General features: G+C 41.4%; 1 protein-coding gene across 3 annotated transcripts in view; it reads right to left on the reverse strand.

Moving 5' to 3' along the window:
* Window positions 1-25,750, reverse strand: part of LOC117145960 — a 56,775-nt gene that overhangs the window by 29,996 nt on the left and 1,029 nt on the right. For all 3 annotated transcript variants that reach the window (XM_033311858.1, XM_033311857.1, XM_033311856.1), the window contains exon 2: window positions 23,644-23,950. In XM_033311858.1, coding sequence (XP_033167749.1) covers window positions 23,644-23,755 — 112 coding nt within the window. In that variant the 5' untranslated portion in view covers window positions 23,756-23,950. The remainder of the gene's footprint in view (window positions 1-23,643; window positions 23,951-25,750) is intronic.

Genomic DNA, 25,750 nt, shown 5'->3' on the forward strand with positions numbered 1-25,750 from the left:
TAATAAACAAAACCATCCCAGACAGAGCGAATGTGGCAATCTAAAGCCGAACCATCTGTCATAGATACTGTCGGTTAATATTGATTTTTTCCTTTTTTTCATGCTTTTTTCTTTTTTTGTTCCTCCCGTTGAGGAGGACGACCACCAGCAGCGATAATGTTGCCGATTGTTGGCAACAATGGAGACGTCATTTCGTCCCTCGTCCTTTCTGCATTTGTTTTCCTACCTGACTATTTGCATTCAACTTGTAAATAATACAAAATGCAAATACAAATGCATTGACTGCCAGACGACAAGTCAAGCCAGGCCAAGCGATACGAAATGAAAGCAAACCGAACCAAGCCAAGCCAAACCAAAGTCGAGGCAAACCGAACCACTTTTGACGCATTAACGTCACTTTAGTTACACTCACACTCACATACAGAGAGCGCCGAAGGACCCAAGCGGCGTATACGTAATGTGAGGCAGCACTTCCATCCGCAGCTCCATTTCAACGCAAACAATAGCTAATAGTGCTACAAACTTACACCCACAATGCCCACACTCGCACTCACATTGCCATTGTCAATATTTGCCACGAATGCTACTCCACTTTTGCTTCGGTGGCTGCCACAGCGGTAGCGGTAGCGGCAGCGGCAACTTTAGCCAGCTAACTACGGAGCAGCCAACTGGCAGCCAGTCAGCGCGCAACATGTCGAACAACATATTGAACAAATGCATTTCAATAAGCCAACATCAGCGGCGGCAACAATAACAACAACAACAACTGCGACCATAGACGTTGCCGTCATCGACAAAAACCGCCAACCACAAACAACAACTGCAGCAATAGCAACGGCCCAGCTTCAGAATCTGGGAGGGGCAGGTACCTACACTGATAAAATAGATTATCAAAGGTTCATGTTTGCAAAGTTTCTAGATCAGTTTGCTGAAACTGGTTTATCATATATAATTTCTTTCTAAAGAAGATTTAAAAGCGACTGAATAAAGCTTAAGCAATCGTGTACCTTAAAGTATGACTACAAGCGAATACTAAGATTTAATTTAAAACTCCAAACGCTATAATAGTTTTTCTCTATGTAGGTAAGCATTTGAGGGTTCCTGAGACGACATCGGAGACAGAGGCCAAAGCCAGGGCTTCCACTTCCACTTGCGTGCGCTCTGCACGCTTCAGCTTCAATTGTTTGCATTAAAATTGCACTTCAGCTTCGACAACTGCAACAACATTGCCGGCAAACAGCAGCATCACGCAGCAGCAACAGCGGCAGCAGCAGCGGCAGTAGCAGCAGCAAAAGCAACAAACGGAAAGAAAAACCACAACAGAAACAAAGCTGTCGCTGGTGGCAGCTGATGGAACCACAAAAACCCGACCGTAGCTAAAATAGCATGGCAAAAATCGTTTTTGATAAAATGAAAAGAAGCGAGCGAAATGAGCAGAACGGGCAATGGCAGCAGCAAAGATTGTGGTTTGCTGTTCCAGCTTTTAAGTAAATATGCAAATAAAAATAGCAGCAAGATGAGAAGTTGGCAGAAGCATCCAATCGAAAGCAAAGCAAAGGCACAGCAAAGCAACAGTCAGAGTGACACGATGGGTAAGCGATACCGGGAGCAGGAGCAAACTATGTTAGCAAGCTATCAAAATGTTGCCAGCGGAGGAAAACGGGAAATTTCACTTAGCCGGATCAGAATTTGGAGCGAGGGGGTGGTTTTCTACGAAGTGGTACGAATCTGTGACAGTCAGGCGCTATCAATGACAAATGTCAATCATATTTTGAAAAGCAATTCAGACAAGCTTTGCATTTTATTTAGCTGTCAGACAAGAAGACGGGAAATGCGAGTGAAAAATCCTTACAAAATCCCATCTTTACCATTGTCAAACCGAATTTAAGCATCAAATTTCAGGCACACACACGCATTGTGTATGTTGCGAAAACATTTCGATTATAAGAGCTGCTTGTTGCCGTTGCATCGCTCAAGTGTCATTTATTTTGCTCAACTTTCCACTCTTGCCAACTATTGACATTTGATGTCCTTTCTCCACCAACTTCAACTTCGACTTCGACTTCGACTTCAGCTTCAGCTGCAAGTGCATCTAAAGGCGGAAGGAAGCATCTCGCACAAAAGCCAAGGAAGTCAATGTATATACAATTTTTAAGCGCTTCATAGAGCCTGTTACAGGCGAAAAACTTTTGGCCATGGTAACTTCCCTTTTCCGGCGTCAAACTCCCGATGATGCCCGACGTCTGGACCGCATTTTCCGCTCTTGCACCCGCTCCTGCCAGCGTCCTGTCGTTCGTCCTGTCACTGTCACAAAAACCCAAAACGGAGCGAAACTTTACTAACTGCTTGGAAATTATGAAAAGTTTCGCTTCCAATTTCTTTGAGGATGCAATGGAACTGTGTTAATGTTTTTGCATTCATGTCCGTTGCAATGTAATCCAATCAAACTTCATTATTATAATGCTGTCAACTGAAGCGCACGCAAAATCTCTCAGACGCTGGGTGAATGGAAAATGGGGGGTTATGGAAGGGAAAATAGAGAGATAGACAGACAATGAAAGCAAATACGTTGGACTGACTTTAAGGAAATATTACGTTACAATTTGCACAGTGAGAAAATCTGACAATCCTACCACTTAAAATCCACCATTTTTCATTTCAATATTTTTAAAAAACCCTATTTTCATAATGAAATATTTTAAAGCAAGCACTTAGCTTGCTCCTTTCACTTTAAGGAATAATTTACGAAGTTCAGCCATTTAAGAAGCAATAGAGTGAGTAATGCCATGTCTGTCGAGCTTTTTTTCTCAGTATGCAAATAGAATTTCAGTTGCAGTTCTTGAAGTCTGGCTCAGGGGCGGGAAAACTGGTATAAGTGGCCAAGGCTGAAGGCTTCAAGCATAACAGATATCAAGACAGCAAAGCAGCAAGCAAAGCAGCAACAACAATGCCACCAGGCTGAAGAGCCGGCAAGCAAAATGCCATAAAAGACTTTAAACAAAAGCAAAATGAATGACACGCTGAGGATGTTGTGACGATGACGATATGACGATGTCTCGACCATGGCCTACGACAACGTGATTTTTAGTAAGTTTCGCTGTGCCTACGTCTGCACTCATGTATGTAGCTGTGTTTGTTTTCCATATGTACATGTGCCAGTATGTATGTATGCATGTAGCTACAAGTATGTCGGTCGGTGGTCGTGTGTCAATTTAATGTCTGCTGCCCCGACGTCATTGTCGTCCTCATCATCGCCCTAACCATCATCATCATCAAAGTCGACAGTACCCATCTCCGTTGCAACTCCATTATGTTCCATACGAGCGTTTCCATCTTTATCCTCTTTTTTTCAGCGTTAGCCTTTTCTCTTGGTGATTTACGTCGCTTTCAAGCATGACGTCAAATTGTATATAGCAGCGCAGTTTCGTGAAGGAATACTTAACAAATAACCCAGGAAACGCAACAAAAAAGGAAGTAACGAAAGGATCCGACAGTTGGCTATCCAGTATTTAACTTGTATCATTAGTTGCTTGCTCAAATAAAGAACATTTAATAACTGACGATGGTAATTATATGCCTTTGGATCATTTTCAGCTATGGGAAGATCTCTAAACTGCAAGCTTCATGGTGTTATCTTGATGATAATGACCACTATAAAATCAGCTTGGAGTTGAATGAATCTTTCAAGTCAAGTCCCTTCATGGGGTTATCCTTTGGGGTTATCGGCGGACGAATACTACTCCCCGAGTGACGGGCATAAAAAGCTGAGAGCAACTCGGTGCTTGGTCTATGTGCACTGCATGGTAGTGTGCGTGCAAGTGCGTCTGTGTGGGAGTTCTTGTATTGACAGAGTGAGCAACGTTTTACAATAGCCGCCATTACGGAGTGACAGGAGCGGGGGAGCGAGTGGGACAGCAGGAGGGCCAGAGCGAGAGGGCTGACACAGCGTCTTCCACAGAAGCGTTTGCTTTTTGGCAGTTCTTTATTATGGCTTCCGACTACTTGAGTTGAGGGAGCCAGCGGGCCTTTGGGGGGAAACGGTTATTTGATTGCCTTATCGAGTTTAATGGCTTTATTGAGTTGGGCCCCGGGGGGCGTGGTCGGGTGGCCGGATTGGGGGCGCTACTGTAAGCGAAACTAATGTAGTTGCTGCTCCTCAGCTCTTCGACAAAAGCAATCAAAAGGGAATCGAACTTGAAGTATTATGGACTTGAGATGTCTTATTTCCAACCAAAAAAAAAAGTCGGTTTTTGAAAAAGTCCAAAAATCGGCTTAGCTTACTTTAAAGTTCGATTCTGAATTTTGAAATTAATCATTGCAGAGCAAGTAGTAGTTCAAGTATTATGTTGCATGTGTTAGATGAACTGATTTTAATTGTTATTTAAGAAACGTCCTTATTTTTGTTGTTAAACAATTTTATCATTTATTTTGAGCAGTCTTTTTCGTATCACCTCCGTTTGCCACAGAATATTTTTGGTCATTTTTTTTTTTGTTGGCTTCTTTGTGTTTTTGGGTTGAATAAGGATTGCCCGGTCATGTCTTTGGGTTTGGGGTTCCTTTTAAAAGGGTTTCGGCGTTGGCTGCCACGCTTAATGAAGCAACCCTTAAAGTTTGGCACGTCTCGGCGCAGCCAGCAAATGAAAATGAAATTTCTACGTAGAACGAGTGCATTGAACTTGGCTGAAAAAAGTTCAGTTTGTTTAGCATCAATTTCTGTGTTTGTTTGTATATCTTTCTTGTTTCGCATTACGCTGAAAACGATGATGAAATTGCGAAAATAAATCGTCGGTCCATTTGTTATAAATATACTGTTCAAGGAGTAGAGATGCTCGCGTGAGTTGGATATTAACCAATATTTGGAAAATTGAGTGCTTTTACAATATATAATAGACTACTTAGAACACCAGCTGAATTCTCGTGAGCTATAAGAAACCGCCTTGGCTTTATCTTAATTTTCCCAATCGAGATGATCCTTGTTAGCTATCTACCCTCTAACGATACAATACTTAGTTCTAGCCACATTTAACTCAATGATTAAAATCTGATATGATCTGATTTAAATTGAGAAAATCTCCACTCACTCACTCACTCCTTCATAAATCCATCAAAAAATCGCGATAGTCACGCTGGCATCTCTGGCTCAAACCTTTTAATGACTCAGGCAGCAGGCGCCGGTCCTAATTTGCATAAGCACAGCTCAAAATTGCCAAAAAGAAAAACATATTTTTTGCGTAATCAGCGTCAATGCGACGACTCCTTCTTCCGGCCTCTGGCCAAAAAAAAAAAAAAGAAACCAAAGCGAACCGAAACCGAAACGCACCGAACCTGTTTCTAATGGTGGGAACTTTCATTAACCAACTGCATGGCGACGACAAACCGAAAAAAATAATATTGAGAATGAGAAAATTGCAGGCAAACTGAAACCGGCCGGCAAATGGCGCTGCAAATTTGTTTATGCAAACGAGTCGCGGGGGTTTGGGGAAGTGGAAAGTGGGAACTGGGAACTCAGAACGGAATACTGAAAACTGAAAACTGCGGACCGGACGCCGGCAATTTGACCGAGTTAAAATATGCGCCGCTGACGTTTATGTTAATTTTTTTCCACCATACGAAAGTCAGCCGAAAAGTAATAATAATAACAAAAACACAGCGCTGGAAACAAGCGGCAAATAAAAATGTAACCATAAAATTCTGTATAAAAAAAATGAAATATACCATAAAAGTACGGAGAATGCATGTCACGTTGCCGATGGCAGCAGCTGCAGACCCGCCAAAAAGAAAAGGCAACTCAAATTTGAACCTCGTCCAGAGGGCAGTCCCTTTTTTAATTGCAGTTGCAGGAGGAGGAATAGCTTAATATTGTCGAAAATTCATACCGATGAGGTGACCCCACACAGTAGATGTACTGTCTACTCATTCGCCGGCATTTGCTCATTAACATTATCTACCCTCCGGGATCTGCCAAGTTTCCAGTTTGTCTGCCCGGCTGCCGTGTGTCCGTATCCGTATGTGCTGAATTTATTTCATTAAAATCAAATTAACTTGTGATAAATGTTGCGAAATATATCATAAGAGATAGGAGCGAGTGTGCAGCGAACAATGCTGCCCGCCGAATGTGTTCATGCACTGAGAAAAATACTAGCAATCAAATGAGAATTCATAAAAGCATATTTAGAAGATATAATAGATTTTTAGGTCTCCCACAACTTTTAAACCACATTTCTAGATAAGAAAACAATATACTCTAAAGTTTAAGAGGTTTGCCATTTTCATTGAGATCGCTTTAGATATGCGGTTACTTTTTCCGAGTGCAACAAACAATGAACCTCCTATTTGATATTTATCTACATTTAATTTTACTTTTATCCCCTTCCACTCGTTCACATAACGTGCGCCGAAAACTGAAGTTACGTAGGGGTAGTGGAAAGAAAAGCAGAAGGCAGAAGGCAGCTCGGCTTGGCCATCGTTGCCAGAGAAATAAAATGCCATATCTGATTATGTAGAGCACATAAAGCGACGGGGAGGATGTGGGAATGGGGATCGGAAATGGGGAAGTCGAGGCAGCTGGGGCGGAAAAAAGGTGGCCAATGTGGAGCTTGGCACATAGGAGATGCCTGGCATATTAGCGGAGACATAATGGACTAGAGATAAAGTAATGGCCGGTGCACTGGTCAGCAGGAGCATCGTCACCATTACCAGGAGCATCATTTGCCCAGTTGGCTAGATTGCCAGTTGGCCGGGCCAGGCAACTTTGTCAGAGATAACCAACCCGGTTCAGTGGAATATGAACGCTCCTTTAGGGCAGCCAGAATCGTAGGTGGAGGATGTCAGTCTGTCTGTCTGTCCACAGCATCAATGACTTTGACAAGCCCAGGCAAAGCAGTGTCAAGGATTGCCTGATGAAATGATGTGGCAATTTCATTGGACACCCAACACTCAAAAAAATTTGATTTCATTTACAGATCGTAATGATATTACCTATTTGTAGAAGGTATATGAATCCTGCACAATTAATCCCACTTAAAAACGTGAAATTTACCTGGAATGAAAGAAAATAGGTTATTAATGCGTTGTATAAATATAAGTATATAAACACTAAACAAAGGCTTATATAGTAAAACACGTTGAAATATAATGCATCTATCTTTGACATTTCAATGTTTAAGAGTTGGAAATTTGCTTGCAGTTCAAAATTCAATGAATGATTTGCCAAGTGCACTCGCTTTTGTGAAACCTTTCAAACTTAATTGCCACATTATGTGGCAGTGTTCCAAGTTGATGCGTCCAACTTGGCATATTTCAATTGTTAATCCAGCGATTGTGTGTGCCAGAGCCATCAACACTCCAAACATGTCAAGTGGCGAACGAAACTGGCAAAACTTTCCCGTCCAAGATCCCACAAAGTTTTTGCCCCCGTCGAATGGCTAAAGTTTTCCTGCCCAAAGCCGAAAGCCAGTTTAGTTCAGTTCATCTTCCTGTCACAGCTCGAGCTGCAAAATGTAATTGAAATGATTTATACAGTTCTTTTCTGTTTCAGTTTCAGTTTTAGCTTCAGCACCACCACTACCAGCATCAGCTTCAGATTCTGTTTCAGATTCTGCTTTCACAGTCACAGAACAGCAGGGAAGAGCTGAGCCATCACGCATACGTCCTGCTGCCCCTCATCGGATGAATATTTCACAATCGACTGTGACACCATGCACCGAATGCAGCCCCTACCAGCCGAGTGGTCCGCTTAAAATGCAATTGGCAAATTACGGGCATGCCGGCAACTTGGCATTCAGCACGCGCTCGCACTTTATCATATCAATTTCAATTTGACTCGAATTAAGGAGGAAACGACGGGGACAGAAACAGAAACCGAAACCGAAACAGAAATACTGACACCGCAACAGGACTGGACTGTCTGTACAAATAAGCCAAAATAGCTTAAAACGCACAAGTATAATTACAATTTAGGCAACACTTAGCACAGGACACGAAAACGTTATCCAAGGGCCCGAATTCCGTGCCTCCTGCTGTGGCAAGGGTGAACCAAAACGGGAGGAAAAAAAACAACAACCCAAGCCAGAATAAATAGGGGAACAGGGAATATGAAAAGGAGCTGGCAGGAGCAGAAGCTGCCTGCCAGACCCTTCAAAGGCTCGAAACGACAGGCCCAGAAGACAGGCCGCCAGCGGCGAGAGACGATGGCGTGAAGTGAAACTGCCAGTCGCGACAGCTGAGCCCCAGATCCAGATCCCAGTTCCCAGTTCCCGGTTGCCAGTTGCCAGTTCCCAGTTGCCAGATCCCCAGACCTAGATCTCAAGCCCGGACTCAGTCCCAGTTCCGTGTGCCACGAGCTCAACTTGAATTATGTGCGCCCCGTCTGCCAATGTCCTTATGAGGGTGTGCGTGTGCACTAGCAAAAATACTTGTTATAAATATACCCATAGCATACTTAATAGTAACATTGATAGCTTGAATATTTAGCAACATTTGTAGGATGCACTATACGCATTCTCTCAGTGTGTTCGTGCGGCGCGATGAATGGGTCGAAGGAAGTGGCGTTGAGTACTAGCATAAGGAAGCATAAGCTGAGCCAACCGAGCGGCACCCGAGCCGCAGAGCCAGGCAGTTTATGCAAAAGCAGGGTATAACCAGTCCAGGGGAAGCTGCTTTGGATCTGGCCTGGTAGGTATCGCTCCCTGTTGCCCCTAACTCCTGCCACAGCCGCGTCCCTTTGTGCGCTTTTGCTATCATTGTGGAAGGAAACGCTGCTCGCGCTAATGATGACGATGATGTACTGCAGGACGTGTTGGTTTTTGCTCTTTGCTCAGCTCAGCTCAGCTCGTTTCTGTTCGGTTCGGTTCAAAACAAATTAAAATCAACCAGGAAGACGGGCCAGGAATTGCAGTGCAGTGCTAAGGACAGGATGCCTCCGCCGGCAGACTGCTTTACATGATAATTTTATGTTTTTACGTAATTATGCTAATGGATGGATTTGCCTGGCGCCCGAAACCTTGTGACTTTGTAAAACTGCAAATTTATATCAAAGTGTTAATTATGCTAGTGAAGCGGAGCTTGGGCCAGCAAAGCAGATCTGAGCCAAGCCATTGGCCATTTAATATACTGCCAGAAACATATGCCTTCTATATATCCGTCTATATCTTCGCATTCACATTCTTGACTACCTGGCGCCCATGTGAGCGCATAAATTTTGCGCCGCATGTCAGTGAGGAGCAGAAAAAAAAAAAACAAATGCCTTTATGATTTGTCGCAAATTACTTTAGAAAAGTTCGGAACACCGGGGCTCACGTTCGACAAACAACAATAAATCATGGCAGTGGGAGCAAATGTTTGAAAGCCATTCTGCTCCACATATGAAAAAGTTTTTGCAGTTGACGCCACCTGTAACAGAATTTAATTAACAAATTGGATCTGCGTACGGCAAATCTACATCAAATGCTTCATTAGGCACAGAAACATCTTGATTTCGTATGCCGCTCATTTTTTTGGTCGATTTGCTGGCAAAGTGGTTACAATATGTGTCATTGATTAATTGGCAGAGCCTCATCGAATCACATTTAATCTCCCCACGTGCTGTAGGCCGCTAATATTCGCGGTGAAAAAGTAAATTGCTTTTGACCATTTTCGACGTTTGCTTTAAGCTTCTATTTGTTTACTTCATTTTTTTTCGCAAGCCTTTCACAGTGCCCGAAGCCGTTTTCAATGTCCAAAGAGATCAATATAATGGTCTATAATTATGTATAATGAAAAGGGGGATTGGGAATCACAAGAGCTTTTCGGCAGTTAGTAAACATGAGTAAGTTTCCAAACCAGTTTTGGGTGAACAAAACCAATTATTTTCACACCTAAATCTGGCTTTAATGTGATTTATGATGGTCCCATCGTATCGAACAACAGAGGAGACATTTGGTTCTTAAATATGTAAACTACCTGTAAATTAATTCCCTTAAATGCACTTCAGGGAAATACCATAGACAGTGTAGTGATAATCTTCTTATATTTTCATGCCCGAAACAATACGAAAAATTGAAAAAAATAAAAAACAAGATTATGTTTGTATTATAAATATTCATATACTCTTATATTTGTCTATATTACGTTGGTCAGTTTAAAGAAGAATTAGCAGCAATCGAGTTTTTTAATTTTACATTTTTGTAGTGCAGCTATTCAAACACAAAATCAAATCAGTCTTTTCGTTGTTTCTACACTCAACCTGAAGGAGAGACACGCTCAACCTGTTTGCCCCATAACTCATCTGAAGAGCGCTCTTCACGGGAAAATATAAATTTTCCGCTACGAAATCCTGCCCTGAAGAGCCTCCAGCTCACCTGTGCCATCCAGGCCAACCAGGCCATCCGGGCCATCAGAACAAAACAAATAGCCTTGTCATTTATTCGCCCGGCCACGTTGCTAGGACACATATTGAATGGAGGAGCGCATGGAGGAGCACTGGCTGGAGCCCTCTATCAAGTGTTTCTAGTTCCTATAACAGCCAAATTGAGTGGGCACCGGCTACAGCGATCTTATCTGGGCAGCGATGACACGTGCTGTCCTGGCCTGGTCTGGTCTGGTCTGGACTGGACTGGTCAGCTCTGCGTATACGCAATGTGTCGCAAATGAAACGTTGCTAAGTGGGTTTCGTTATTAGATGACCGCAAATTCTATTAGTTCGCCCGGAGCGAAATTAATTAGGCTCGCAAATCAACAAGTGTGTTTGTGCCGGAAAGCCGTGATTTTGACTTTTCCCATCGTAAATGAAATATTCAACGGTGGTTGTTGTCCATATATTTTGTAGCTGTCGATTTCTTGAGCCGTTCAATGCCGGCACAAAATAAAAACCAATTAATTATGACCAAATACAATGTAAACACAATGAATTGAAGCGAGGCGCAGGCCGCAGCGACAGTGCCACGAGAATCATTTCATAATGGCAGTCTGGGTAATTTACGTTACGTATACGCACTATGTGACGGCACAAGAAAAAACTTAGTAGAAGTTGCAGACGAAAAATACAAGCAAATTAATTATCAATTTGAAAGTATAAGAACTTAATCTCATCGCAAAACAACCGATAAATTCCCTTTGATAGTTTTAAAAATAATTATTTTTTTTTGAAGCCGAACCAAGTGATGATGATTATATTTTTTTCAGTGCCATTGACTTCAGTTCCAGTTTCAGCTCCACTTATTATGTAAGCGAGCATTAAACTACTTGCATAAATCACTTGCCTGGCAACGGACACTGCCTTGGGGCCCTGGCGGTGATTAATTATTGGAAAAACTGCTACAAAGGACTCGTGAGTCTGCAGTCGAAATCTCCTCCAGCTCGCTCCATTCATATATCGCTGCTATCGCTGGTCGCCGATATGTATATGCAACAAATATGGAATGTTTTTCATTTCTCGCATAATTCAATTGATGTTGGCATTTCCATTTAAAAGCAAAAATAATAAAAAGAGAAAATAAAATTGAATCATAAACGCACTTTCCATCTCGACACAAAGAGTCCGCCGCTGCGAATCATTGCACAGAGAGAAAAACATGACAAGTTAAGTCTGAATAACGTGTAATTAAGTTTATTTTTGGATACTAATTTTAATGATGACCACAACAGCTGTAAAGTAAAACTAGCCTGTCTTATTAACTCATTTATTTTCTTCCCCAAGAACTAATCAAAAAACTAATCACCAATTTATAATTTTTTCTCTGCTGTGTTTATCACAACGCTTTACAGGCCCCCAAGGCCCGGATGTGTTGTTGTCAGTTCTCCACGAGGGCAATATGACAATTAGTTACCAAAGCAACAACAGAAATACCTACAAATGACAGCAAAATACACAGGGGAGTGGGCAGGCTAACATTTCTATGGGGTGGTCTATATATGGACGGCGTAGGTCCTGGATGAGGAGGACATGGACACACAAACACCGCACAACATGGCCGCATGGCAGCCATTTTGGTGGCATCCGAGGACACTCAATAGCGGCAGCAGGAGCACGGAGTGAAAAGTCGCTTCGTTGTAGAACGATACATTTAGTTGATTTTTCACTGGGAGGCAGAGCAACGGCAAGCATTTAATTAGAAAATACGTATACGCCGCATGGTACGTGCTAGCAATCACGTGCTCGACGCCTCCACGTTGCCACGACAGCACGGAATCCCTGTCAGCTAATTCATCAATTTTTTCTCATTTTTCTCGCAAATTTTGTTTTAATGATTTCTGCACCGCCTTCGTTCTGCGGGCAACATTAGCTTTTTAAATTCGACGGCTTGTTTTGGCTTTAAGCTTCGCACCGAAACGCCGTGCTCTGCATAATTAAGATAAGTTGCACAGTGCTCGAAAGTAATTAGCTGAGATATTTATTACAATTACCTGTCAGCGAGAACGAGTGCACTTGGAATTGCGTGTAAATGAACTTTGCCAAGTCAAGTCGTGCACTTGGCTCTAACTATGTTAATTCGTGTGATAGTTTGTCGTGGCTCCAAATGTCAAACGGGCGGCGGTACAGTGGGTCCCAAAGTTGGGGGCCTGATAAATGGCCTAGTCCAAAAAACTTTAAATAACTTGTTATGTGCCGACTTAAAACCATATTACCGCAAAGATAAACGTTCTCATTAAATATATCGCTTCGAAGAGTTGGAGGAACCCCCGAAAAATACATTTCGTGGCCGAAACCTCTTTATTTTCGGGCCATTAAGCGTGCTGGCCAAAGGGCAAAGGCAGGAGAAAAAAAAATGTGGAAGAAAAAACCCCACACTAATTCGGGCAGAAACATTAAAAATATTTCCATAGACTTGTGGACTTTGTACTTGGCCAACTGCTGGTATCACAACCATTCTTAGGCAATTAAGCTCACTGTGCCAGATTATTAGACAAGATCCAGCTAAGCGGATTAGCTGTAATGTTAATTAAAACTTTATCTCAAACCCCGCACTCTTTGCGAAACTAATTTGCAAACAAAGTTAATCACGTTCCTCGCATTGATATCCAATATAAGCCGCAATGATTTCTAAATACTCTTGCATATCGCACATTTATGCAAATTATCTGCGAGTGAGCTAATTGAGTATTAATTAAATAGCAGTTCTGTGCCTAATCCTCCATAATACATGCACACTGAGTAGGAGGATTATGCTTTGTCAAGTATCAATAGCCGGCAAATGAAATCAAATCAATTATGCCGGCTATGCGACTGCTCAACTGATGAAACCCAGCAATCTTCGAGAAACTGTTCGCACACACAAAGACTACGTGTGTATCCATAGTAATCTGGATGCCTTATAAGCCAGGCAGCAATTTGCATAAACAATTAATCATGCAAAGCGCGAAACGTGCGCAAAATTCGAAAAGAACAACAAACTAAATTTAGTTGTGCCACAGACTCGCTAGAAAGGAAGAACTACATCCACCATGTCGATGGGCTGACAAAGGGGAACTATGGCCCACGAGCTTGTCTGAAATTCATAGAAATTGCACCGCATATGATTCAATTTCGCCTTTCAGCCAGGCGACTTGCGCTGAGCCTGCTCAAAAACTGGCAGAAGGCAGCAGGCAGCAGGCTGCTAGCGGCAGCGCCAATAAACGTGGCCCAAAAGAATGCAGTCCGAAAACCAGTTTAGCGTACAGCCTGTGGACTACTCGATCTCCGGCGTGCAGAGCACTATACACCGAAAAATACACGATGGAAAAACAAACAAAAATACAGCAATAAAAAAACACACAGAAGCGGTAGCAGCCCAAATACACCGGAAATAATTCATTATCTATGTCCTTGCTAACTGAATTTATACTTTTTGTAACATAAAGCACAGAAGTCGTAAAAGTAGTATGCTAAAGCTGCAAGTTACATGCATATGTATCAAATCGAATTTATTGCCTTGTTCTATTGCATTTCTCATTGTGTATCACTAGCTACAACAACAAGTGAACCAAATTCTTTTTAACGAGCTTGCACGAACATTTGATCCCGCGGACCCAGAGCAGCAGGTAAGTGGGGTTTTGCCAAAAAGCGCACCAAACAAGAGCAAAAAGATTGAAAACCAAAAAAGCAAAAATAAAAAAAAGGCGAAAAGAACCAGCCAAAAAGCCGAAAGAAAAAAGCCAGTGCCAGCCATGGCCAAGAAGTGTTAAACCCGAGCCAAGTTTTTGCCTGGCCTGTCCGTGTCCGTGTTCATATCTCGTGTCAATTTGCAAGCTGACTTCTTTTTTATTTATTCCTTGGCCATGCTCTCCATTTATTTAATGCCTTTTTAGTTGAGTTTTGGTTTTCGCCTCAACTTTTTGTTATTCGGCGCAATTTAATTGCAAGCGGGCACACCCTGGCCAACACACACCTCAACTCGAGCTTCTTGTCTCTGGTATATTTTTTCGGCTTTTCGGTGGCTTCTTCTCGGTTGGCTAGGTTCCTAAAAAATGCCTAAGACACATGCAACGCCACTAGATGGCGAACGATAATGGCGATGGCTAAATATAATTATATATTTATGAAATTAAGCAAATTATGCTAAATGCATTTTATTATTTAGTTAACCGCACCACCGCCGAACGACGAAACATTTTCCGTCGGCCACTTCAATCCCATTTCATTCATGAGATTTCGGTCTTGGTTTTGGTTCTGGCTTCTCGGGAGTGGTTCTCCTCTCTGGGGCTCTACCACTGCGACCGGGGCCCCTGGAATCGGGACAAAAATTCCGCCGAGACGGCGGCAGGCAGACGGACCATTTGGGATCGGCACTGGCCGCTGGTGTTGATTGGTAAGCGTGGAATACAAATTAATAAATTACACACGGAGCTCTTTCTTTTGTCTTCAAGCTTCTTGGCAATTTTTTTAATTTATGCTCTTAGTGTCATTGTTTTTATTTGGCAAGAAGTCATTGATTCCGCAGAAGAAGAAATATTTTACATGCGAAATATTATATACAAATCCACAAATGCTACAAATTAACTAAAATTGGAATTACAACAATTAAAAAATTTTGTATTATCCTTGTTAACTTTTCATAATCAAATCTCCGCGAATTAACTCTTTAATTTTTTCTTCATTAAACCAACATAATTATCTACACTAATTATGTGCCAGCTCGAATATTCAGATTTATGAGCTTGTGTGAAGTTTCAAATCATAATAATCACCATCTGATTTTTTGCACGCAAAACATTCAATTATAATAAAATGCTTTTATCGAATAATGTGGAAAATTCCATTTTCCAGTTCAATGGAGCTTAATTTATTATGCATATATGTAATTAAATTTACTAAATGGTAAGGTAGTAGATTTCTGAAAATTGAAAACACCGAAACACGTTCTGCATATTTAGCTTTCACATTTTTTGTAACACGCATGATGCATATGCTCAAATTCACTTTGACATGAATATCTCTTGACACGGATGAAAAAAGAAAAATACTACATATACATTATGTATCAATAACAAAAATTGCCATTTAATGTGAGTAATCAAGTTGGCACAACCAAACATTTATTTTTGCCATTTCTCGCTATTTAACGATTTATGGCATAAATTCAGCAAGCCGCCCACACTTAAAACTTTACAGATTTGGCAACGAAATAAAAAGAAATGAACAACAAATTTGTGATGTAGGCATATTCACACAGAACATTCCGCAGACATTAAGCTGAGAGCCAAAGTATCTTGTATCTTTTATTTTGTTGGGGGTGCGCTTTTTTTTTATCGCTATCGCCCAAAATGGGACACTCCATTTTCGTCAATTGATTCGCCTGTCTGGCTCTTTCAAATACGCATTAATTTCATTTATTGCAATCATCATTGTTGTTCCTGTTGTTGTCATGGCGAGAAAAGCCAACGCAAACACGAAACTTAGACGGAGAAATTTCCGAGGTGGGAGAAGATGAGCTGCTGACCAGGAGAAGGAAAATCACTGGGGGATGGGGCATTCCTGGGCACTGATTGCGTTGATTACGCTGACCCACTTCGCCTGCCAAGGCTCCTTCTCTCTTTCCTTCCAGGCGGAACTCGTGTCCACCACCCCCACAAGCACCACCCCTCCTCCCCCCTTTGCCACACAGGCAAATTCAATGAACTCGAAACTTGCTGATAATACTCGCAATAATAACAATAATAATAGTAATAATGTTGTTTTCAAATGACAGCACAGACACGGGCGCAAAAAAAGGAACTAGATGAGGTGGTGGGAATGGCGTTGTCACTCAAAGTTGAACAAGAGTAGATAAATGGCATTGGCTAGTCCCAGTTCTCCTATTCCTCCTGACCATTTTACACTGAGCCAATAACCAATACGAAACTCACATTCTGTAGATACAGATCTATAGAATATTTTAAAACCTAAAACAGGAAACATGTAACTAGAATTTTAATATTTTTTTTTTTTTCTTTATGAAACATTAAATTTGAAACGAGCTTGAAATTTAATCCTTTCAGTTTATGAAACATTAAATTCATAATTTCGTATGCACGAGCATTGAGTTCGCCTAACAACAATAACAAACTACTTGAAAGTCGCGTTTATTTTTAATGGCATAAACAACAATACACATAGGCAACACACAACATACACACACAGGCTGGCTTCTACAAATTGTTTTGTTTTCTTGGCCACACAGAGTGACTAGGCAAAAAACAAACTAAAAAGTTCGGACACCTTCGCCTCCCGAAATCGACTATGAAATCTGCTTTTATGCTCGAACTGGCTGAACACATTTCGTTCGAAATACCAAAATGCCGATACACCGACATACAGGTAAGTGTTCTCCGGTATCGCAGGTATTTCAGGGGATTTTCGGGGGGCACTCTGTACACCTATGTATATATCGAAATGATCGGACAAAAAGTTCTTTGCCATTGGCAATTCGTTGTTTTGCCTCTTTTCGGTCTCAGTGGTTTTTTTTGTTGTAGTTGCAACAACGCGGCAAAAGCGTCAATTACCGCTTCTGTACACCTGTACCCCCCGCATATACATACCTATTTTTGTACCTCCCTGTTGTTTGTCAATAATATGCGTCATTCTAATGCTAAGAAAAAAAATAAATAACACGCAGAAAAAAAAACACGGCTTACACGTGGTACTACTTTTAATGGATTTTATTTGTACTTGCCACCGACGGTCGAAGTTGCCACCAAGTGCTGAGCGAAGGGAGGGGAGGCGGGTATGGTTCAAGTTGTAAGTGCTATTTCCATTGTTGTTCGCAAAGTGTTGCTGTTGTCGGTGGTACTATGCGTAGAGCAGTCAAACGGACAATGACAAACAATATTGTTTGAGGGCGAGGAGTAGAGAATTCCGATCCACGAATGAACCACACTCCAATTGGTCGGATATTGACGGTAAATTGAAGAATGGCCCAAACAATTGGGCTGGTAAAGCGTGCGAGCGGCTTATAAATCGAGCCAACTGGCCATGCATCGATCGAGTGATAGGCCAAACAAAATGGACGTACAATCAGTTAGGCTCTGTTTAATTTGTTGGTATTTCAGGTGAATCGATAGGAATTTAGTGCACTCAAAAACCCAAATATTCGCAATATTGCAGATCAATTAAACTCGAAACCAGAAATTTCCCTTGCCAAAATACCAATATCAAACATTTTCCGATTTTACGGCACGCTTTTAGCCAACTTCCAAGCATTTCCAACTTTTATTTAATTCATTTTAACAACTCGAGCAGCATCTGCGCCACACGCCGGTTTTGGCATAAACACTTGAACCTCTCGCTCATGAACACTAAACATATCTAATTGCCAAAGTATTAATATGACATTAAGGCTCTGGCCATTTGGGTCGCACACGCCTGCCAAAAGGCCAATAGGAAAGAAATACAAATAAAAAGTAAAAACGCCACATCATCTAGGCCACGTTTGACAATGTTTAAAGTTTAGACCCAGTTTTACGTTTTAAGGCGCGCTTCGGTACGCCGTTAAAGCATCTCATTTTCCACCATTTATGGCCCTGGTCCACGCCCACTCCACCAATCCACTTTTGCTGGCAAAAACTTCAAGGCACGCCCGCCCTGAATGGGGAAAAGTTTTCTAATGCGGCGCCACGGCTACGCAAATTCATGCCAACTAACTTCTAATAATAATTTTAATTGCCAAACGGCAAACGGCAGCATTCTGGCCGTAATGGCGGAGTGGGCCAGGAGTCGCCTTCCTTTCCCTTTTTTTTAATATTATATATTTTTTCTCTCTACCTCTCTCTCTATTTTATATAAACATTTCGAAGAAGTTGACGCATAGCACATGCTGCAGATGGGGGAGAGCAGAAATAAAAATTTGAAATATCATGCTGACTAAGGGGGATACTTCCCTCCGTACCCATTTTATTCCAATTTTATATTTTTTTCCATTTATTTTCTTTCAACTTTCTATGAAATTCGCAGTTTGGCCGGGGTACCCAGAACCAAAAAGCCTTAATATGCTTATGTGCCGAGCAAGCGGAAAAGTACCAAGAGCAGAAATCACACATAAAGTGCGTGTGTTCCCGTATTAAAGTCAAGTTTACTCCATGACTTCTCTCACCTGTAATGAATGAAACTCAATTTGTTCGTATCAAATGGGCACCTTTAAGACGTCTGCTCGTCTGGTGTGCCAGAAAAGCGTTTTCTAAACAACTTATTTTCACATTGTCAACACGATGAAGTAGTAAACAAAAAAAAACTTTCGTCATCGTCGGCTAGACGATTTTATTAAGAAACACATTGTCTTGACCATATTTCTTAGTTTGTCATTTGGGAGTTGAAAACGTGGAGACTTAATCTATGATGATTTGAAAACAATACCAGTGTAAACAGGCTAAATAAATAAGGAAGCAAGCCCGGTATCTAATTTTAAAGTAGAAAAGACAAATATTATGGCTATCTAAAATTAAACTGCACACATGGAATTACTGCTAAATGTAATGGAGAAAGAATATTTAAGTAACTTTTTAATTTTAATCAAATTTCTTTAAGGTTCTCTGCCTTTCATTACGCATTTTCACACCTTTAACAGCGGAATTTTGCCCTCATTAGTATTCTGATAAAATGAAGGAGCTCGTCCACTCCAACTTTCTAATTGAACTAATAGAATTCGTTATATTTTTTATACGCCATCGCACGCGTCAAAAGATAAGAGTCGCTGCGAATCCGGAGGGGGATGATTTCCTTATAATTGTCAGCGGAGGTGCAAAAGGAAGAAGGAAAATATATGCTTTGCTCGCGACCCTCCTCCTTTCCATTAGAGGATTATGAAATTTATAAAATATTTTCCCAAAGATTTTTCTCGCCACGAAAAGGCAAAAAAATCTTTGCTCTCCTGCCAAGTGCTAACTGCCGCCGGGGGAAAGGTCCGCGATGTACTTAACTGATTTCCGAGAATTTTCACACAAACACAGCTGCACAGGAGGGTGTCCTTGTATGTGTGTGTCGGTGTGTTGGTGTGTCGGTGTGGAGCAATCAGTTTAAAGCTGTCAGGGCAGCGGCAAGGATTTTCAATGAGGCTATAAACCGTAAACTGCTGCGAGTAATGCGACGCAGGATCCTCCCGGCAGAATCATCATCATGTGGCCATTGCCAATGCTCGTGCGAAGATACTTTAATCAGAGCGAATGCGCTCGAAAACACACACTTACGTGGATACATCGAAAAAAAGATAGTTTCGAACATCCGTAGGGGAAAGTGCGGCGACAAGTTATAAAAGTCGTTATATGAAAGCCAATATCAACCCGGAGTGTTTCCAGATGGCCATAATGCATAACAATATAGGTCACATGCAAGGTTAATTTCATTGGTAGATATCTTCAACTCAAGGTATCTACAGAAAAATTTTCATAGAATGGGAAATTGCTTAACTATTGCAACTAAAAGTTAGTTACATACGTGTATCACTCTATTAACATTCATTGTGAACATTATATATAAATCAAACATAATATAAATCATACTCGTATCTTTTCCTTTTTTGTGTCATTTATTTGGGATTACTACGCTTTTCTGGTAGTGTAGGACTTTGTGCTTGTTTTGGTGCCGCTTTTCGGGGCTTAAAAGGCGGAGCTGGAGTGGAAGTCTGCTAGTTTCGTTCCCTGAACTCCCCTATGCTCACCACGTATGCCCCCCTTGCGCAACGAATGTAAACCGGCGCCTGGAGCATTTTAGGCTCATCGTCGTCGTAGTCATCCGCATCCGCATCCTCAACCCCATCCTCACCGCCCATCCCCAAACGCCCATCATGGCCATAGTGGGGCACTCATCCAGTCAAGAGCGGGGAAACGGCTTGCAGTTGTGGTCTGGATGAGCCGATTTTCTGTTTTCTATTGCGGGCCGGCAAAACGTTGACTCCTCAAGTTGTTATTTCAACTGTTTTTGCAGAAGCCCCCACTTCTCCACCGAGGGTGTTGTTATTGCCATTTGTTGTAACGCTGCTTGAGATGTCAAATAGCTGAGCGGTCTTGCAACAGCAACAGCAGCAGCAGCAACAACAACAATAACAACGCAGCAGGAAGCACTTGAAAATTGAAATCAAGCATTGGGGCGCCACTTTCGCAGTCGCTGTCGACGCCAACTGCGAAGCTAACGCAACTAAAAGAAAAGCAAAAAAAAGAAACAACAACAATAACATCTCTGCAGAGGGAACAAAGGTCCTCGCCTTCCTATTTGCATATGAATATGGAGCACTTGGAGGCAGCTTTTGGGTTGTTGCTTCCCAGCCAGCAACAAGAATAACATCACCATCAGCTGCAACAACCACAAGCGATTTGCTGTTTGGCATATGAATAAACCAGCAACAACAACAACAAAGATCCGCAACGAAAACTTATTGCTGATGCTGTTCTTATAGATACCCTACAACTAAAAGGGAGTCACTGTCCTTCGTGAACTAACGCAGCTTACTTAAAGAAGAAGCTAAAAAAGAAATCCTTAAATTTGCCAGCTAACTTAAATCACTTTTTAGTATTTTTAACAATATTTTAGAATACCTTTCAGATTAATAAACCAAATAATAGATACGAAATGGTTTTAAGAACTAGTTAATATTTTCAAGCGTATAGAGTGTGTAAGTCTTCGATTTTTCTATGCATAGACCCCCACCATCTCGACTTGGTTGTTGATGCTCGGGATGTTGTGGGTTGCCCCCATAGCTTATGCTGTGTGCCTGCAGTGTATTGCCGGCGGCAACAATAACGCTCAACGCTTGTTGCTTTTGTTGCTGTTGGTGTAGCTGGCATTGCAGGCGGTGGGCGCTAGATGGCGCCACACGCCGGCGAAAATTGAATAAGAGGCTCGAGTTGAAGGCAATTGCCGAAGTAGGCAGGCAAGCGGAAAGCAGGAAGCTATACCAATAACAAACACACACGCCGAAGCTAAAGGAAGGGTCTCCCACACACACACACATGCGAAGTTTATGCGAAGATATACGCATAAAATATTTCAGGAATAATGGTTGAAATTGCATTTTTACTATGTAATTAGCCAGAAGAATATATTTGATAGTTTCATGCGGTAGTATAAGCCAAGATTTAATGTTCCATTTGCTCTTTTGGCCATATAAGAGCGAATAGTGAATGTGACATAGCTTCCACTTCGCCCTGGCTGTTTTGCAAATTGAAAACTTTATGAAATCCCCCGCATGAACGTGGCCACACACATACACACACCCACACACTGGCACGTAACAAGGAAAAGTTATGTAGTGTTCTGCGCCATGTTCCTTCGGATACCTTCCTCCATAGGTTTTCCTTTCCTTTCTTTGCTGTTTTTTTATTTTTCCCCCGTTTTTGCTTGTTTTGGGTTACTTTGAATTTAATGGAAAATTTATTGACGACATGCCGCTTAGTCGTTTGACTTGGACTTTTGCCTTTGCCTTCGAGGCAGAGCCACCCGCCCACAATTTCGCCATTTCCTGGCCCCCAAAACCCCTCAACTCCACGATCCTGGCTGCTCCGTCATGTGTGCAAAGTTTTCGCATTCGGTTTGCTTTGGTCGGGATTCATGAACTTGCCCATGCCCTGCACTCTGGCTGATTCTTCCAAGCAATTGGGGATAAATAGTTGATGATTGTGTGTGGTCGGTGGGTGGTGGGCTACTCGGAAGTGGGAGGTTGGCAAGGAGACAGGGCTGAAATCGGAAAAATCCGGCGGTACTGATGAATGAGGGATGACCGCTTGATGTGTCTCGGATTGATTGATTGTCCCTTGCAATCCAATATGTTGCAGGACACTATTTGAATCGATTCATGCGGGTGGCTCGGGAATTACAGTAATAGCTCGCCATTCGCAAGGATATTGCCAAGACTGAGTCGTTTTCTTTTTTTCAAACCGCCTGACAATTTTTCACAATATAAATTCGATAACGGGAACGAATTTGTATTTACTTAAAAGTACACTTAATCTGTCCTGTCTAACGAATTTAATTGATATGAATAGTGGCATTGCTGCTTCCGATATTGAGTAAAAGCAAAAATCACTTTAAAGAAATTTAAATACCTGACAAAAGATGGCTGTAAACTTTGTTGATGGCCGAAGTCGGCACACATGACTCGGTTCGGGCAACATCAAACGAAAAACTTGAATTTTTCTATTTGAATTTGTGGCTCTTTGAAATGCCTACATTAAAAACGTGGGAATGCTGCAGATGACTGACGCTTGGGGGTGGCTACAAACAGCCTACAGAAACAGAAACACAGGTGCCTCCAGAACTTGTCATCTAATTGGCCGGCTTGAATCACAAACCTCCGACCGAAAGATAGACGTCATGCCTTTGACTTGTTCACTTACAATAAATTAGAATTATAACCTCGCTTAGCCAAATCAACGACGCAATAACCTCGCAATAGCCGGCGTACATGCAAAGGGGACTATTCAGAAATCCTGGGGGTAAACGCGCGGGTGTAAGCCCCCAAAAGCAACCCCCAAAAGGCGCAGGGGCAGATGCCGAATATAAAACATTCACAAAAGCAGCGGCAAGGGGTAGTTATCCAGCCTGACGCCACAATCCTCAGCGGAATCGTGCCGCGGAAGACCGAAAAACTTTTCTCGCGTGTTTTACCAACTTTAATATTTCATGTTGCTGATTTTCTTTATGGGATTTGGCCGTGGAAATCCCGGGGACAAACACCCGAACCAAGGAGCCCACACCTCACCAATCCCAACCCCTTCAAACTCAACAAGTTTTTTTTTCTCCACGCTCCACGCTGAGAGACTTGAAAGACCTTTCGAGTGGAATGCGGACACGCCTGCCATGTTACGCCATTAGTTTATGATTATTGCCTGGAGTTTTGTGGGTCCCCAGCGGCGTTCCAACTGGCACTTTGAATCAGTGTTGTCAACTATTTTAAAACTAAATTTAGCCAAATTTGCGAAGTTCAAAAACTAGCAGCACTTTGGTAGATTGCTTTAAGAGTAATGAAAAAGCATATTCAATCTTTATATTTAAAGACATTCTTAAATAATTTTAAACTAAGAATCTACTTAGTTCACTATTTTACCTAATAATAACAGTACCTCAGTTTGATATATAAGAATTTGTATTGCATTAAAACGTAAGCGCTTATGTTTTTACTATATTTTATCTACTAAAAACACTCTAATTGGGCCGGAATAACTGCCAAATTGGCATCACAACTGCGAATTTAGAGTGTGAAATATGGCAGAGGTAACCGCACTCACCTGTTGTCGACTCCTTGGTTAGTGTCAGTCGTCCATTGTGGTCGGTTAGCAGCAGCAGTAGGATCTCAATCAATTGAATCACAAAGAGGCGACGATTGTAAAACAAACACATTGCAATCCGACTTTTTTGTTGTCACCGCTTTCCGGCTGGGGCTCCTTTTTTAGGCCCAACCGCGATTGTAATTATAACTATATAGATTTTTTTATATCTTTTCGCGATTATTGGAACGACGAACTCTTCACGCTCTTCCAGTCAATTCGATTAGCAAGAGCATTTTCTCATTTCTACGCTCAACGCGATGTTTGGCTTTGGAAATAAATGAAAATCGGGGGGGGAAATCAAATCACCGAATTTTATTCACTAATCTAATGCATACACCCATGCACACACATACACGCCCACGCACACAAAAGTATGCTAATACATTTGGGCACAGGCATAAATATTTTACGCGTGCAACAGTGCGTATACTCAATTTGTTAAATAGTCCGCACAAACATGCCGCCAACACGATGGCCCGGCGCCAATGTCATCAGTTTGTCAACGCTCAAATCGGAAAATTGATGAGGTGCTGGGGCAATAACCCGTGGCTTGGGGGTGGAAAACAATCCCAGGGGACAGTGAAAATACAAACCAAGATTGGAAAGAGCCATATTCAAAATTAACAAATTTTTAGCTTTTATCTTTTCATTTCTAGTTCATCTTTTGTTTGCGCCCGTTTTTGTTATCAAATTAAAAGAAGCTCTGTATGAGAAACTAAAAGTTTCAAGTTATTATTAATATTACTGATTTACTTGATTACACTCTTCAAGCCATAAAGTTTTGAGAAAGTTTTTCCAAAAGCCAACCGAAGTTTTTCCCCTTGGTTTCTGTTGTTTTACGAACTGCAATTATATCCGTTCTAAACTTTATTTTGTTCGCCAATCTAGTTAGATATTATATTCGGTTATTATATAAGTTCCTTGAACTGAGTATAGAATTGCATTGAAAATTAAGATTTTAACATAGATACCATATTTCAGTTAGCATAATAATTTCCGCAATAACAAAGGTATCCATCATCCTGCGCTTTTTCCCTTTTATCCTTTCTTTTTACTTCCTCTGACATCCTTTTATCGGCCCTAAATTTGTACTGGCTTTTTGTGTGTGCTCGGATTTAAGCTGCGATAAATTCGCAGATTCTACGGCTCAGATTCTTCATCTGCCATTACGCACGCATCTCCATAATAATGATAGTAGTCATAATAATAATAATAATGATGATGATGGCGGTGATGATGCCACATAAAAGGCGGCGGAGCCCATTTCAATTTCAATTCGACAAAAGGCGCGTGTATCTGCAAGATACATTTCTATCTCGAGAGCGCAAATTTGCGCGGCAAACCAAAGCTCGCAAAAAGCAAAAAATCGCATATATGAATGCTAAAATATATTTCGGCGTCGTTGGCTTTACTATTATATTGTTGCTGCCTTTGCTATTCGAACTATGAAAGGCTTTGCAAAAAGTAACGCACATCGCAGACAAACTTTTATCCGTATGACAATTGAAAAAAAAGGAATTCGATAAATCAAAAGAAAAATGAAAAAAACGCTCGTGCGAATTTTAGCTACGGTTTTTTGTTTTGAATACACAGAAAGTAATTGGATTGTGTTTACATTTGTAATACCATTTAGAATTCAAGTCGAATTGTACTATAAATTCGTTTGTTCCACTAACCCAGCAAATTAAACAAATTATATAAAATATAACTGCTGGTTGAAAAGATTTAGTGAATACTAGCTAATTTTTCCTGTGCATTGTGGCGTTTATTTGTTTACAGCAATGCGATATAAAACTTTGGCTCGTTTACAACTTTTTCGAAATATATTGTACAATATTCGGCTTTGGTTTAAGATAAAACCCAAAACTGGGAGATGAGCAAAAAGCCGGCTGAGCAAAGGAAATCACATTGGGGTAGTTGTTGTTATATAAAACAAATTGTATGCGAATTTTTGCACAAAAACACACAGATACACGGCACACACACACTCACACACACAGAGCCGCAAAATCCGGCGCTCAGGAAAACAGAGAGCGAAAGAGCAGATGAAGAGGACGTTGAGGAG

Source organism: Drosophila mauritiana, chromosome 3R, assembly GCF_004382145.1.
Source record: "Drosophila mauritiana strain mau12 chromosome 3R, ASM438214v1, whole genome shotgun sequence".
NCBI lineage: Eukaryota > Metazoa > Arthropoda > Insecta > Diptera > Drosophilidae > Drosophila > Drosophila mauritiana.